Here is a 14,681-nt window from a genome sequence, read left to right on the forward strand (position 1 = left end):
TAATCAAAAATGCAATCAGCTATATCTTGGTTCCCAATTAGCCATATGTGGCCAGTGGCCATTAGACAACAATGGGCTAGGGCAATGGTCCCAACACAGCGGTCAACAAATAGGGGCAAAGTTGGAGTTGGCAGGGTGTGGAGGAACAGTTTCAATTTAGAAGCCACCAGAGCAAGTCCTGGCATCAGAGATGCCAATTCCCCAGGGACAACCAGGTCCTCAGATGTAAATGGAGATTGGACAATAAGGTTGGGAGAACAGCAGAGTGAAGGACTTAAAGCTGCATGGAATTTGTTAAAGTTAAGCCAAGTTGCCCTGATAGAGGCAGAGGGGCTCTGGTCAGCACAGAAGAGAACACTGAGGGAGAAAAAAGCAGGGAAGCCAACAAGGCTTAGCCATTGCAGGTCCCACAGGTAATTCCAAAAAAAAGACTTTGTGGTTGCTAAAATGTTCCTTTTTTGTTAATGGTATTGCCAAAAAAAAAATACCTCCTGCTAAATATTGTATAGGATGCTATTCTACAAGTAATGCATCAATCACCAGCAATCTCAAGTCTCCTTGTATCTCTCAACATAAAATATAGTTTAAGTAAACTAAATATAGCAGTTACCAGCTATGAATACCAGGGAAACCAAGTTATCATATTACATCAGCTACACTGCACCAACGGGCTCTCTAGGAACACAGCACCCTTCTCCTTTTAAGCATAACACATTGCAATCTCAATGCGAGCATATGAATGTTTAACATAATAAACCTACCCCAGTAATACTTTGCATATATTAAGTGCTTATAATATAAAATTCCTCTAAAACCCACTTATTGAATCTCTTGATCAATTCTCTTGTATTCCTTCACTATTCTTCTAGAATGGAAACCTGACCAAACATTTATAGTTTGCTAACCTTCAGAAAGAAATTGCATGATGGTTTAAAAAAAGTGATTTTTTTTTCCAGAACTTCCATTGAGAAACTACAAAATTAAGACATGTTATAATTTCTTATTTTTGAAGAATTAAAATAACATCTCCATATTATAAAATGCAGGCTTCATAGCACAATATGCAAGTGACAAAGCAAGATGACTGATGAAGAAGCCTCCTCACACAAAGGATAAGTCAACAGCTGCCCAGCATCAGCAAACAAATTCAGCCTTTACAGAAAGACTACATCACCATTTAGCACATACAACTTAAATTATTCTAGCGTGTAATACTTTAATTGTGTAAAACAAAGCTGATGTCTAACACACAAAAGATTTTCTTGCAAGCATTGTACCACAAGTAATTTTCATGCTACCATTGATGGATGACAAGTGATCAGCATGCTTTTAGAATTTAAACGTTTGTGTGTGTGTTGGGGGGGGGGTGGTTGTTACAGGGTTGGGGGGGGGGTTGGTGGAAGTGCTATTTAAGTGAGGAGAATAAGGACATAGTAGTCTTAGTCTTTGGATAACTCTCACAGGTTGATGTGGACTGAAATTACCACAGCTGTTTCAAACATATACACAGAGGTGTTTTGTTTAAAAAGTTTCCCTTCCGTTTTCAGTATCCTAAAACTACCAAAAAAATCTTTACAATAGTAGTCAAATGGAGTCTTTTTAACAGTAGACATACATATCAACAAGCTGCTAATAAGCTTAGTCAGTCCATCAGACTTTGTAACCCTTTCACTACACGGAAAGCTTACCCAGGTGCCAAAAAAGTGTGCGCGCTGCTTACTGTGCCACACACAAGTAATATACAAAGCTAGTCTCTCTGGACAACTATAAAGATGAATAGCTGCTAGATTTTTTTTGCTTGACCCATAACAAAGAACACAGTTAAAACGTCGAACTCAAGCATAAAATTAAGGTAAAAATTAACTCCACTATTTCCAACATAATTAAATCTGTTGCATTAACCTCTGAAGCCCAAAAATGTTAAGACAATAGTACATTTTTCCATTTGCTCAGAAACAATGTTTTTATTCCCAGCTGCCTTTAACTTCACAAGCAATTTCCATACTAATTTCTAATATTTTGTACAACCCATGTTCCATTGACCTGTAGCACATCTTATACAACTGGGTCATTATCACTCATTAACATTCAATAGTTAAGAATGTCCCAATCTGACAACTGTTGGAATTAATTTTTTTGAACATACAGATAAAAAATGCTCATCAGTGAACCATCATCTATCAGCAATTCAGCCATGTCCATATTGTTCAGTTATACATGACCTTCTCTAAATCTCTACTATTTGAATCTCCGGTCCTCCTCAGCTCAGAATCCACTGGACATCGGCCACCAGTGTTTCAGCTGATACTCTGCCCCTCCAACAGCTCCTGCACCATTTGGTGTCAATCACCGATGCAAACCTCAACATTGGTCTGTGCCTCCTCCAAGCTGACTTCAGTGTCTTTATCCCACCACAGCCTCCTGGCCATCCGACTTCAACTTTGGACTATTTCATATTGCCTTCTATCTACTGTCTGTTTACAACTGCTACATGTCTCACCTAATTTCTGGAACATTGGTTTAACTCTCAATTCCCTTTGTTTCTATTCACATGCATATTTTGGCTGCAGTTCTGTAACCAAGCCTATTACTTGTACCTCCCTTCCCCAACAACACCCGCCCCCCCACCACAACCTCAAGTGTCTTTGTCTGCTCCGCCCTCACCAAGACATGTGACCTTTCATCTCACCCCTCAAGTAATTTGCCAGCCCACCACCCTATCCCTACCAATCACTACTCCTCACCCTCTGCTGCCAATACCACCCATTTACCAATGATCGTCCTGCAATGTAAAGATGAACCCAGACTCCTTTCATGTGCTACCAATTGCCTCCTTATACCTTTCTCCCCTGCCCCCTCCGCTCTCACCTCTAACAACAATTATGAGGAGCTCATGGATTTCTTTGTCACAAAAGCCCATCATTCAGCTGATTCTGCTGCTTCTTCCCTTCTGTTGTCCACCATCGGCCCCTCCAGCCAGAGCCCTGAGCCCTCATCTCTTTTGTTTCTCTCCCATCCAATGGAGTGGTGGGGGGGGGGGGGGGGGGGGGGGTGGTGGTGGTGGTGAAGGAGGGAAGAAGGAAGGTGCAGTTGGTAGGAGGAGAAATAGGAAACAGGGATTTTAAAATAACCTAATTGCCGACTTCTTCCTCTTAATATATTTAACCAGTTTCCTCCTCTCCCCTTTCTACTATCCTCCACTTCCCCATCCTCTTTCCTCCCCCTCCAATTCCTCGTACCTTCCCTCTCCCCATCCTTGCCTCTTCCTCCTGCTCAAGAATTGCATAGATTTAAATAGAATGCACAGCATAGAAATAGGCTATTCAGCTCAAGTGGTCTATGCTGATATTTATATTCATCATAAGCCTCCTCCCACACTGCTATCTATTCCTACCCTGCCCCCATTTCCCTTCTTCCCTCATGCCAGCCTTGGCTCATTAGTAGCCCTGCCTGCCTCAGTCAGAAGGTTGTGGGTTCAAACCCCACCCCAGAGACTTCAGCACATAATCTGAGCTGACAAGTAGGTGCAGTACTAAAGAAGCCTTGCATTGTTGGAGGTGCAATCTTTCAGATGAGACATTAAACTGAGACTGTCTGCCCTCAGGTGGATGTAAAAGATTCCACTGGCAATATTCAAAGAACAACAGATGAGTTCTCCCCATTGTCCTGGCCAACATTTATCCCTCAACCAATACCTGCACAGAAGATCTGGTCATTTATTGAATTGGTTTGTGGGAGCTTGCTGTGCGCAAATTGGCTGTCGCAGTGGTACGTCTATGTACATGAAAGGTGCTACATAAATGCAAGTCTATGTCTAAACCAAGACAACCCTTAGATATGTCACTGCTATCTGCTTTTTTTCATTTTTATTCTCGGGCTATGGACAATCGCTGGCAAAATCGGCATTTATTCCCCTCCCTAGTTTCCCTTGAGGTGGTGGTGGTGGGCCTTCTTGAACCGCTGCAGTCCGTGTGGTAAAAGGTAGCCCTACAATTACGTTAGGTAGAGTGTTCCAGGATTTTGACTCAGCGACAATGAAGGAACGACAATATGCTGTCCAAGTCAGGATGGTGTGTGACTTGGAGGGTAACTTGGAAGTGATGGTGTTTCCATGCACCTATTGCCCTTGACCTACTAGGTGGTGCAGGCCGTGGGTTTGGGAGCTGCTGCCAAAGAAGCCTTGTCCTATAGATAGTACACACTGAAGCCACAGTACACCAGTGGTGGAGGGAGTGGATGTTTAACCTGGTTGATGCAGTGTCGAGCTTCTTCAATGTTTTTCCAACTGCACCCATCCAGGCAAATGGAGAGTATTCCATCTCCCTCCTAACTTGTGCCTTTTCGGTGGTGCGGATGCTTTGGGGCATCAAGAGGAGAGCAACCCACCACAGAATATTCAGCCTCTAACCTGCTCTAGTAGCCACAGCATGTGTGTGGCTGGTCCAGTTGAGTTCTGGTCAATGATGAACCCCAGGATGGTGATGATGGGAGATTCGACGATGGTAATGCAATTGAATGTCAATGGGAGGTGATTAGGCTCTCTCCTGTTGGAGATGGTCAATGCCTGGCACTTTTGTGGCACGAATGTTACTTACTTCCACTGCTCCACTTGACCCCACGTTCTATATTCTCAACACTTTGCATAAAGAAATTACTCATTTTTGCCCAACTCCTCTCTCACCCCACTCCCTTTCTCCTCCCAGCCTCCCTCCAAGTGCCTCTTTCTTCCAATTAACCCCTCTAAATTAATTTGGAGAGTTAACAGTAAGTGTAGCTTTTAGGCCAGGTGCACCACCATAAAAGATTGACTATGTAAATATTAAATCCTTTATGTATTCCATTGAAAACTCATCATATAACTACCTATGGTACTCATTACTCCTGTAAGTGTTGTTGCGGTTGGTATTTTGAATGTTAAGGGTGTCATACGGTGACACAATTAACTGCTATTTTATAGCCAGTGTATCTATCTGTAATTGCGTAATCTAGCTGCCAAGTTCCCACAAATCATTCAAAATGCTTTGAAATTTTATTCACTGCCATTTTTCCTCAGTAACTAAAATTTCTAATGTCCAAAAAAAAGTTTAAAAAAAATATTCAAAAAATTACATATGATTAAATTTATCCACTGAATTGTGTTTTGTATCTTTGAATAGATTTATTGAAGTACTTGAAGGCCTCAGCCTGCCAAAAGCCTGGGGTTGAACAGGATATTTTTGCCTAGAGCTAGGACTCTGAGCTGAATTTGGATTTTGTCATCTGAGCATGTGCAGTGTGCATAATTTTCCAAAATGCAGTACCAGCTGTACATATGGGGTATTTTTCTTTAGTTTCTAGCACTCAGTAGCTTTCCTCCCCCTCAAATATTATGAACGACGTCAAATTTCAAACGCTTCATCAAATTTTTATTTTCTTTAATGCATTTTCAGAAGATTATAGAACACAAAAAAAGTGTTACAAGTATGTGATGACACTTTTTCTCACTCGGTTTCAGTTTTAAAAAATAAATTTACATCAATTAAATACTTTGGAAGTCATTGTTTTGTAGACAAATGCAACAGCCAATTTGTACTCAGATAAAAGGACCCACAAACAGCAACAAGATAAATAACCAGTTAATCTGTTCTTGTGGTGTTGGTTGAGGGATGCACGTTGGCCACGGCCATGACATTGGGAGAACTCTGGTTCTCTTCAAAAAAGTGTTGTGGGATCTTTTGTCCACCTGAACAGACAGATAATTTAACATCTTATCCAAACAATGTCACCTCCAACAATGCAGCATTCCCTCAGAACTACATTGAAGTATCAACCTAGATGATGTGCTCAAGTTCTGGAGTGGACCTTCAACCTACCACCTTTTGACTTTGAGGCAAAAGTTCTATGACTGAGCCAAGCTAACACTTGAAGTCAGCAAATCCAAACTGTAAATGGTGATTGAGAATGAACAAAAAAACATAGGTTTGTAATACGGTGACCAAATGACATTTCAAATGGAAATGGATTACTTTTGTAGACATACATACTTGTAAGATGAAAGATTGCATCACAGGCACTGATGTGAGAGAGGAAGGCATTTCCAAGGCCTTGACCGGCATGGGCACCCTTCACAAGTCCTGCTATGTCAACCACATTAAGAAATGCTGGCACTTTGCTGTAAAAATTAAACAACAATGTTAAAGCTGCCTTTCTGCCATCTATAAAATCATCGATTCAATTCAAAAATCTATAAATTTATAGTAAACCCAAAACAAAGTATTCTAAATGTACCTAGATTTTATTATAAAAGTCGCAGAACTCACATAATAGCTCAGTTTGGGGGGATAGGGGGAGGAAGAGCAAGAGAGAAGGGATGGGAAGGGGGAAGAGAATTAAATAATTCTGATGTACTGTTATAATGTCAGCAAATATGGCAGTCAATTTCTGAACAGCAATTCCACAACCAGCGAGATAAATGACCAGTTAATCGATTTGTGTCAGTTGAGGGATAAACATTGCCAGAACACCAGAGGAATTCCCCTGCTCTTGTTCAAACAGTGCCACCTCATTGGCCAGATGGGACCTCTGTTCAGCATCTCATCCAAAAGACGGCACCTCCATTCACTCAATACTGCACTTAAGTGTCAGCCTAGATTATGTGCTCAAGTCCTTTGAGTAGGATTTCAAACCATGACCTACTGACTCAGAGGTGAGTGTGTTATTGCTAAGTCAAGCTGACTTGTTATTGCAATACTATGCTGCAGATGGCTCCATCTTGTATTGTCCTAGTGAAATGAAGAATGTAAATCTCTGATCATCTCAAAGACCTATGTATTCATAATACTTTACAAGACAGCTTTTATTTCCAGTAGATGGGCCATTACTAGGGTCTATTAACATTACTAGGATGGCATATCTAACAAGTCATCAATGCAAAGCCTGAAGCAGTTCAAAGCCATTGGAAGGTCACCTGCAAAGCTTCTGGGTGTCACATAAAAGCAAGGGAGGCATAAGACACCTGGAACTGTATGGCCCTTTGGTGAAAAAAAAATCCAGTCCAAAAGGCCTAGTGGTATGTTATTCTAACCTTATCATGCATCTGATAACACTCCTGGGAAGCGCCTTGGGACACTTTTCCATAGTTTTACGTTAAAGGTGCTATATAAATGCAAGTTGTTGTTGTTATTTGTAAATCAAGTCCGTCTCTCCATTGGCGACTCAGGCAGAAGCTTTGAAGTTCATCTGATGAATTCCCCATTATCTGATCATTTGTCTTATTGCAGTCTGTGGGGCCTTGCTGTGCACAAATTGACTGCCATATTTCTTTACATTACAATAGTGACTGCATTTCAAAAGTACTTAATTGGCTGTGAAGCACTTCAGTACATTCTGAGGTCATTAAAGACACTATAAAAATGCAAGTTCTTTGATTTGTTTTTGATGCACACAATATGTTGTATGGGTCAATGCAGAAGGATATAATGTAAAACCACAGCCCATCTAGGGCACACAGTCTGTACTGAGTGTAAAATTCCAATTTATGCCTTAGCCCTAATGCCCAAGTTTGTTTTTCCCTGTTTTATTTGATCTCTATATAGATGTCTAGGGAGCACAGAATTGGTTACTGGTGTTACATGATAGCTAAAGAGCATAGTTTTTCTTTTTAAATGCTTGTTCGAAAAGGATAGCTTTGTATGATATTTTCTGGAGTTTGTCACTTGGCGCTGAACATTGTTAACACCCATGTGCTCCTGGAAAACTTAAAAACAAAACAAAAAACCTGGACAGGCAAGACTGATCAACAAAACATTTAATATTCTGCCCATCTAATGCAATTTACTCCTACAAAAGGGCTGGAGTCCTTATCCCAAACTTTTGGCAGAACAGACTCAAGGGGCTGAATGGCCTTCTCTGGTTCTTATGTTGCTAAAAGGCCCAACATGAATAGCAAAGAACCTTTAGCTGGGTGAAATGGTACAGGTTCTGGGACGATGACATAAAAGCAAGAGATCACATGTAGCAACCCCCAGCTGCAATGTCATGACAACACTTTCATGTGCATGCTCAGAACCTACCAAGCTAGACTATACTCCTAGAGTGTGTGAAGAATGTAGCACAAAGATCATATATTCTCAGGTCAATCAGGACTGCATGCTAACTCACTTTACAATTAGTGATCCTAATCAGCCACCAACAGAGCAATTAGTGATTTCTGTGTACAATTATGACAATATCAGAACTCAATCTAATTTTTCATAATTATGTATAGAGAATTAGTCAATTTTACTGTAATTTGTAAATAATGGTATAGTTAATATGATACTCATTATGTGATTTTTTTTTCCACTAAAGACACTAGGAAGTGCAGTGGTTTTATTTTTTAAATTATTAGAAGCATCAGCGTTAGAAACCTCACGCAACAAATCTTACGAGATGCTGAAACATTACAGATTTTGAATTATGAATGCTAGAAATACAGTTTTGATGCTAGAGGGAGGCAAGGGTAGAGAACCCAGTTACATGGAAGAGAAAAATTTATTTTAAACTGGCTTCTGTATAGCTTAATTGACAGATGTAATTTCATATAAACTCAACACTTTTATAGAAACATACAACCCGAATAGACAATGTTCAGCATTAGAAATGTTCGAGCATTCAACATAGCAATAACAAGACAGATAGGTCTCAAAGCGATATTAAAGTCTGGGAGTACTTCCTATTCAAAGTACTTCTTCACGCCCTCTCTCCCCCAATCTCTCAGTTAAGTAAACGATAACTAGTATACAGTTTTAAACCACATTAATTTGACATTTCAACCCCGTCCTCCCTCAGCTGATGAATCAGTCCTCCTCCATGTTACACCACTTGGAGGAAGCACTGAGGGTAGCAAGGGCAGAGAATGTACTCTGGGTGGGGGACTTCAATGTCCATCACCAATAGTGGCTCGGTAGCACCACTACTGACCGAGCTGGCCGAGTCCTGAAGGACATAGCTGCCAGGCTGGGCCTGAGGCAGGTGGTGAGCGAACCAACATAAGGGAAAAACCTACTTGACCTCGTCCTCACCAATCTACCTGTCGCAGATGCATCTGTCCATGGCAGTATTGGTAGGAGTGACCACTGCACAGTCCTCGTGGAGATGAAGTCCTGTCTTCGCCCTGAGGACACCATCCAATGTGTTGTGCGGCGCTATCACTGTGCTAAATGGGATAGATTCGGAACAGATCTAGCAGCTCAAAACTGGGCATCCATGAGGCGCTGTGGGCCATCAGCTGCAGCAGAATGGTGGTGGACAATTAAACAACTAATGGGAGGCGGAGGCCCTGTAAAAATCCCCATCCTCAATGATGGCAGAGTCCAGCACGTGAGTGCAAAAGACAAGGCTGAAGTGTTTGCAACCATCTTCAGCCAGAAATGCCGAGTAGATGATCCATCTCGCCCTCCTCTCGATATCCCCAACATCACAGAAGCTAGTCTTCAGCCAATTCGATTCACTCCATGTGATATCAAGAAACGGCCGAGTGCACTGGATACAGCAAAGGTTATGGGCCCCGACAGCATCCTAGCTGTGGTGCTGATGACTTGTGCTCCAGAACTAGCCACGCCTCTAGCCAAACTGTTCCAGTACAGCTACAACATTGGCATCTACCCAACAATGTGGAAAATTGCCCAGATATGTCCTGTCCACAAAAAGCAGGACAAATCCAATCCGGCCAATTACCGCCCCATCAGCCAACACTCAATCATCAGCAAAGTGATGGAAGGTGTCGTCGACAGTGCTATCAAGCGGCACTTACTCACCAATAACCTGCTCACCGATGCTCAGTTTGGGTTCCGCCAGGACCACTCGGCTCCAGACCTCATTATAGCCTTGGTCCAAACATGGACAAAAGAGCTGAATTCCAGAGGTGAGGTGAGAGTGACTGCCCTTGACATCAAGGCAGCATTTGACCGAATGTGGCACCAAGGAACCCTAGCAAAATTGAAGTCAATGGAAATCAGAGGGAAAACTCCAGTGGATGGAGTCATACCTAGCACAAAAGGAAGATGGTAGTGGTTGTTGGAGGCCAATCATCACAGCCCCAGGACATTGCTGCAGGAGTTCCTCAGGGCAGTGTCCCATGCCCAACCATCTTCAGCTGCTTCATCAATGACCTTCCCTCCATCATAAGGTCAGAAATGGGAATGTTCGCTGATAATAGCATAGTGTTCAGTTTCATTCGCAACCCCTCAGATAATGAAGCAGTCCGTGCCCGCATGCAGCAAGACCTGGACAACATCCAGGCTTGGGCTGATAAGTGGCAAGTAACATTTGCGCCAGACAAGTGCCAGGCAATGACCATCTCCAACAAGAGAGAGTCTAACCACCTCCCCTTGACATTCAACGGCATTACCATCACCAAATCTCCCACCATCAACATCCTGGGGGTCACCATTGACCAGAAACTTAACTGGACCAGCCACAAATACTGTGGCTACAAGAGCAGGTCAGAGGCTGGGTATTCTACAGCGAGTAACTCACCTCCTGACTCCCCAAAGCCTTTCCACCATCTACAAAGCACAAGTTAGGAGTGTGATAGAATACTCTCCACTTGCCTAGATGAGTGCAGCTCCAACAACACTCAAGAAGCTCAACACCATCCAGGGCAAAGCAGCCCGCTTGATTGGCACCCCATCCACCACCCTAAACATTCACTCCCTTCACCACCGGCGCACCGTGGCTGCAGTGTGTACCATCCACAGGATGCACTGCAGCAACTCACCAAGGCTTCTTCGACAGCACCTCCCAAACCCGCGACCTCTACCAACTAGAAGGACGAGGGCAGCAGGCACGTGGGAACACCACCTGCACGTTCCCCTCCAAGTCGCACACCATCCTGACTTGGAAATATATCACCGTTCCTTCATCGTCGCTGGGTCAAAAACCTGGAACTCCCTTCCTAACAGCACTGAGGGAGAACCTTCACCACACGGACTGCAGCGGTTGAAGAAGGCGGCTCACCACCACCTTCTCAAGGGCAATTAGGGATGGGCAATAAATGCTGGCCTCGCCAGCGATGCCCACATCCCATGAACCAATAAAAAAAAATGAATATCATTTCACATCTTCACTTTTCTCCAAAGCCACTCCAGTGATATTACAGAAAAGACTACATGCATCCTAAAGCCTCTGCAAGCTAGCAGCCACATGCTATACCCAGCGGTAGAATTGTTTCTCTTCCATCCCCAAAGCTTTGATTGGCCTTGGAGGGAGTGCAGCGTAGGTTTACTAGAATGATACCCGAACTTCAAGGCTTAAGTTACGAGGCGAGATTACACAAATTGGGGTTGTATTCTCTAGAGTTTCGAAGGTTAAGGGGTGATCTGATTGAAGTTTATAAGATATTAAGGGGAACAGATAGGGTGGATAGAGAGAAACTATTTCCGTGGTTGGGGATTCTAGGAGTAGGGGGCACGGTCTAAAAATTAAAGCCAGACCTTTCAGGAGTGACATTAGAAAACATTTCTACACACAAAGGGTGGTAGAAGTTTGGAACTCTCTTCCGCAAATGGCAATTGATACTAGCTCAATTGCTAAATTTAAATGTGAGATAGATAGCTTTTTGGCAACCAAAGGTATTAAGGGATATGGGCCAAAGGCAGGTATATGGAGTTAGAAAAGTATACGGGGTCCTTGGCTTTATAAATAGAGGCATAGAGTGCAAAAGCAAGTAAGTTATGCTAAACCTTTATAAAACACTGATTAGGCCGCAGCTAGTGTTGTGTCCAATTCTGGGCACTACAATTGAGGAAGGATGTCAAGGCCTTAGTAAGGGTATAGAGGAGATTTATGAGAATGGTACCAGGGATGGAAGACTTCAGCTACGTGGAGAGACTAGAGAAGCTGGGGTTGATCTCCTTACAGTAGAGAAGAAGAAAGGGAGATTTGATAGCGGTGTTCAAAATCATGGCGGGGTTTGATAGCATAAATGAGAAACCGTTTCCAGTGGCAGATGGGTCAGTAACCAGAGGACAGAGATTTAAGGTAATTGGCAAAAGAACATGAGATTAAAAAAATTTCCGCAACGAGTTGCTATGATCTGGAATGTACTGCCTGAAAAGATGGTGGAAGCAGATTCAATTGTAACTTTCAAAAGGGAATTGGATAAATACTTTTTTTTAAAATTCGTTCACGGGATGTGGGCGTCGCTGGCAAGGCCGGCATTTATTGCCCATCCCTAATTGCCCTCGAGAAGGTGGTGGTGAGCCGCCTTCTTGAACCGCTTGAAGCAGGAAAATTTGTAGGGCTTTGGGGAAAGAGAATGGAAACAAGACTAATTGTGTAGCTCTTTCAAAGAGCCGGCACAGACATGATACACCAAAAGGCCTTCTTCTGTGCTGTATCATTCTATGATTCTGTTGCAAATTATAAAACTGTGGCATTATGTTCTCTTAGTTCTATAACTTTGATGTATAGGGAAATATGAATTATTTTGTATTAATACAACAACTTGCATTTATATAGCACCTTTAACCTCGGAAAACATCTCAAGGCACTTCACAGATGTGTAATTGGCTTCGAGCCAAAGGAGGAGATATCGGGACGGGTGACCAATAGCTTGGTCAAAAGATGTAGGTTTTAATGAGGGTCTTAAGGAGAAAGAGAGGTTTACTGAGACAATTCCAGAGCTTAGGACCTATACGGCTGAAAGCACAGCTATCGATGGCATGGTGAATGGAGTAGGGGATGCAGAAGAGACCAAAAGAAGAACGCAGAGGTCTCGGAGAATTGCAAAGCTGGAGGTGGTTACAGAAATAAGAAGAGCGAGGCCATGAAGGGATTTGAACTAGGATAATTTTTTTTTTTTAAATGAAGGCTTTGGTCAACTAAGAGCTAATACAGGGCCGATGGGTGAGTAGTACTTGGTGCAGGTTAGGATATAAGCAGCAGAGTTTTGGATTTGCTTGTTTATGCGGGGTTAAGGATAGGGAACTGGCTAGGACAGCATTGCAATAGTTGAGCCTGGAAGCATTAAGGCATGGCTAAGGGTTTTAGCAGTGGATGGGCTGAGGCAGGAGCAGAGATAGGCGATGTTATGGAGGTGAAAGTAGGCAGTCTTTGTGAAGGAGAGAATATGGGTTCAGAAGCTCACCTCGGGGTCAAATGGGATGCAGTGGTTGCAAACAGTCTGGTTCAACCCGAGAATGTCCGAGGAGAGGGAAAAGAATCGGTGGTGAGGGAACGGAGTTTGTGGCATGGGCCAAAGACAAAAGCTTGAATCTTGCCAATGTTCAACTGAAGGAAACTGCAACCCATCCAAGACTAGTTGTCAGACAAACAGGCTGACAACACAAGAGGCAGTGGGGAGGTCCGGAGATGTGGTGGAGAGGTAGAGCTAGGTGTTAGCATACAATTGGAACCTGGCATGTCACAGGATGATGTTGCCAGTGGGCAACATACAGATGGGTAATAGGAAAAGGCCATGGATAGATCCTTGAGACTCCAGAAGCAACAGTGTAGGGGCATAAAGAAGCCGTTGCTGGAGATCCTCTGGCTACGATTGGATACGCAAGAATGGACCAAGTGAGGGAAGCCCACGTCAGCTGGACAACAGAGGAGAGGTGTTGAAAGAGGATGGTATGGTCAACCGTGTCAAAAGCTGCAGGAAGGTCGAGAAGGACAAGGAGGGATAGTGTGCCATGGTCAGTCATGAAGTGTCATTGGTGACTTTGATTAGGGCTGTTTCAGTGCTGTGACGGTGAAGAAACCTGATTGAGTAGTTTCCAAGCATGGAGTTGCGGGAGAGATGGGCATGGATTTGGTAAGTGACAACACCCTTGAGGAAAACGGAGGTTGGCGATGGGGCGGTAGTTTGCAAGGGCAGTGGGTTTTTTTGAGGAGATGGTGATGACGGCAGTTTTGAGAGGGAAGGAGACAATACCTGAAGAGAACCATTAAAAATGTCAGCTAGCTTTGTGAAAGGAGTCCACGAGCTCCTCGCACTTGTTGCAGGTGAGCGCGGAGGAGAAAGGGGTTTAAGGAAATAGCTGGTAGTGGAGAAAAGAAGCGGAGGTTTTCTTTGATCCTGGAGTCGTGAGAGGGTTTAGAAGAGAAGAGCAAGGCCTGATAGTGCTTGATGTGATCCAGCCAGATCTGGCCATGAATGGCTAAACCAGTTGTGTGCTATATACTTTCACGTCTGCGCCCCTTGAACTCTACGGTGAAAATGTGACCCATACCCGGGCAGCAACCAGGGTGGCAGACCAAGGGTTGTCCTGGGGACAAGGGCATCAAAAGCAGAGGTGAGGGAGTGATTGAGCAGATCACCAGCTGCAGAGGTATTGTGGCAAATGGAGGGCCACAGGCTGGACAGTTGGAAGTGACTTCAGGGAGTTTTTTTTTGCCCCTGAGGCAGACACAGAAGGAAGTGGGAAGGGGAATGTGTGTGGTGAGAAATACACAGAAGTGAACAGAGGTGGCCTTATCTGTGATTCAGGCTATAGGATTAGAGGGGCCACATGAGATGACATTTTCCAGGGGGTAGATAGGAGTTTATATGGAGCAAGAGTTTAAGGGATATTAGGAGGCCAGTGAGAGGAGAAAAAGCAAGGTGATTGTACTGAATGACTTCAACCTCCTGATTTAAAGCCTCATTTCCAGAGTGAGGATATCTCTGAGAAACTTGGGATGGGACTTTGTTGGACAGTGGAGAACAAGGATTTTAA

At 43.4% G+C, this 14,681-nt stretch overlaps 1 protein-coding gene across 2 annotated transcripts in view; it reads right to left on the bottom strand.

Moving 5' to 3' along the window:
- ola1 (Obg-like ATPase 1) overlaps positions 1-14,681 on the bottom strand; it is a 199,251-nt gene that overhangs the window by 162,950 nt on the left and 21,620 nt on the right. For both annotated transcript variants that reach the window (XM_067987570.1, XM_067987569.1), the window contains one exon: positions 6,024-6,151. In XM_067987570.1, the coding sequence (XP_067843671.1) occupies positions 6,024-6,151 (128 nt within the window). The remainder of the gene's footprint in view (positions 1-6,023; positions 6,152-14,681) is intronic.

Source organism: Heptranchias perlo, chromosome 7 (genome assembly GCF_035084215.1).
Source record: "Heptranchias perlo isolate sHepPer1 chromosome 7, sHepPer1.hap1, whole genome shotgun sequence".
NCBI classification, from domain to species: domain Eukaryota; kingdom Metazoa; phylum Chordata; class Chondrichthyes; order Hexanchiformes; family Hexanchidae; genus Heptranchias; species Heptranchias perlo.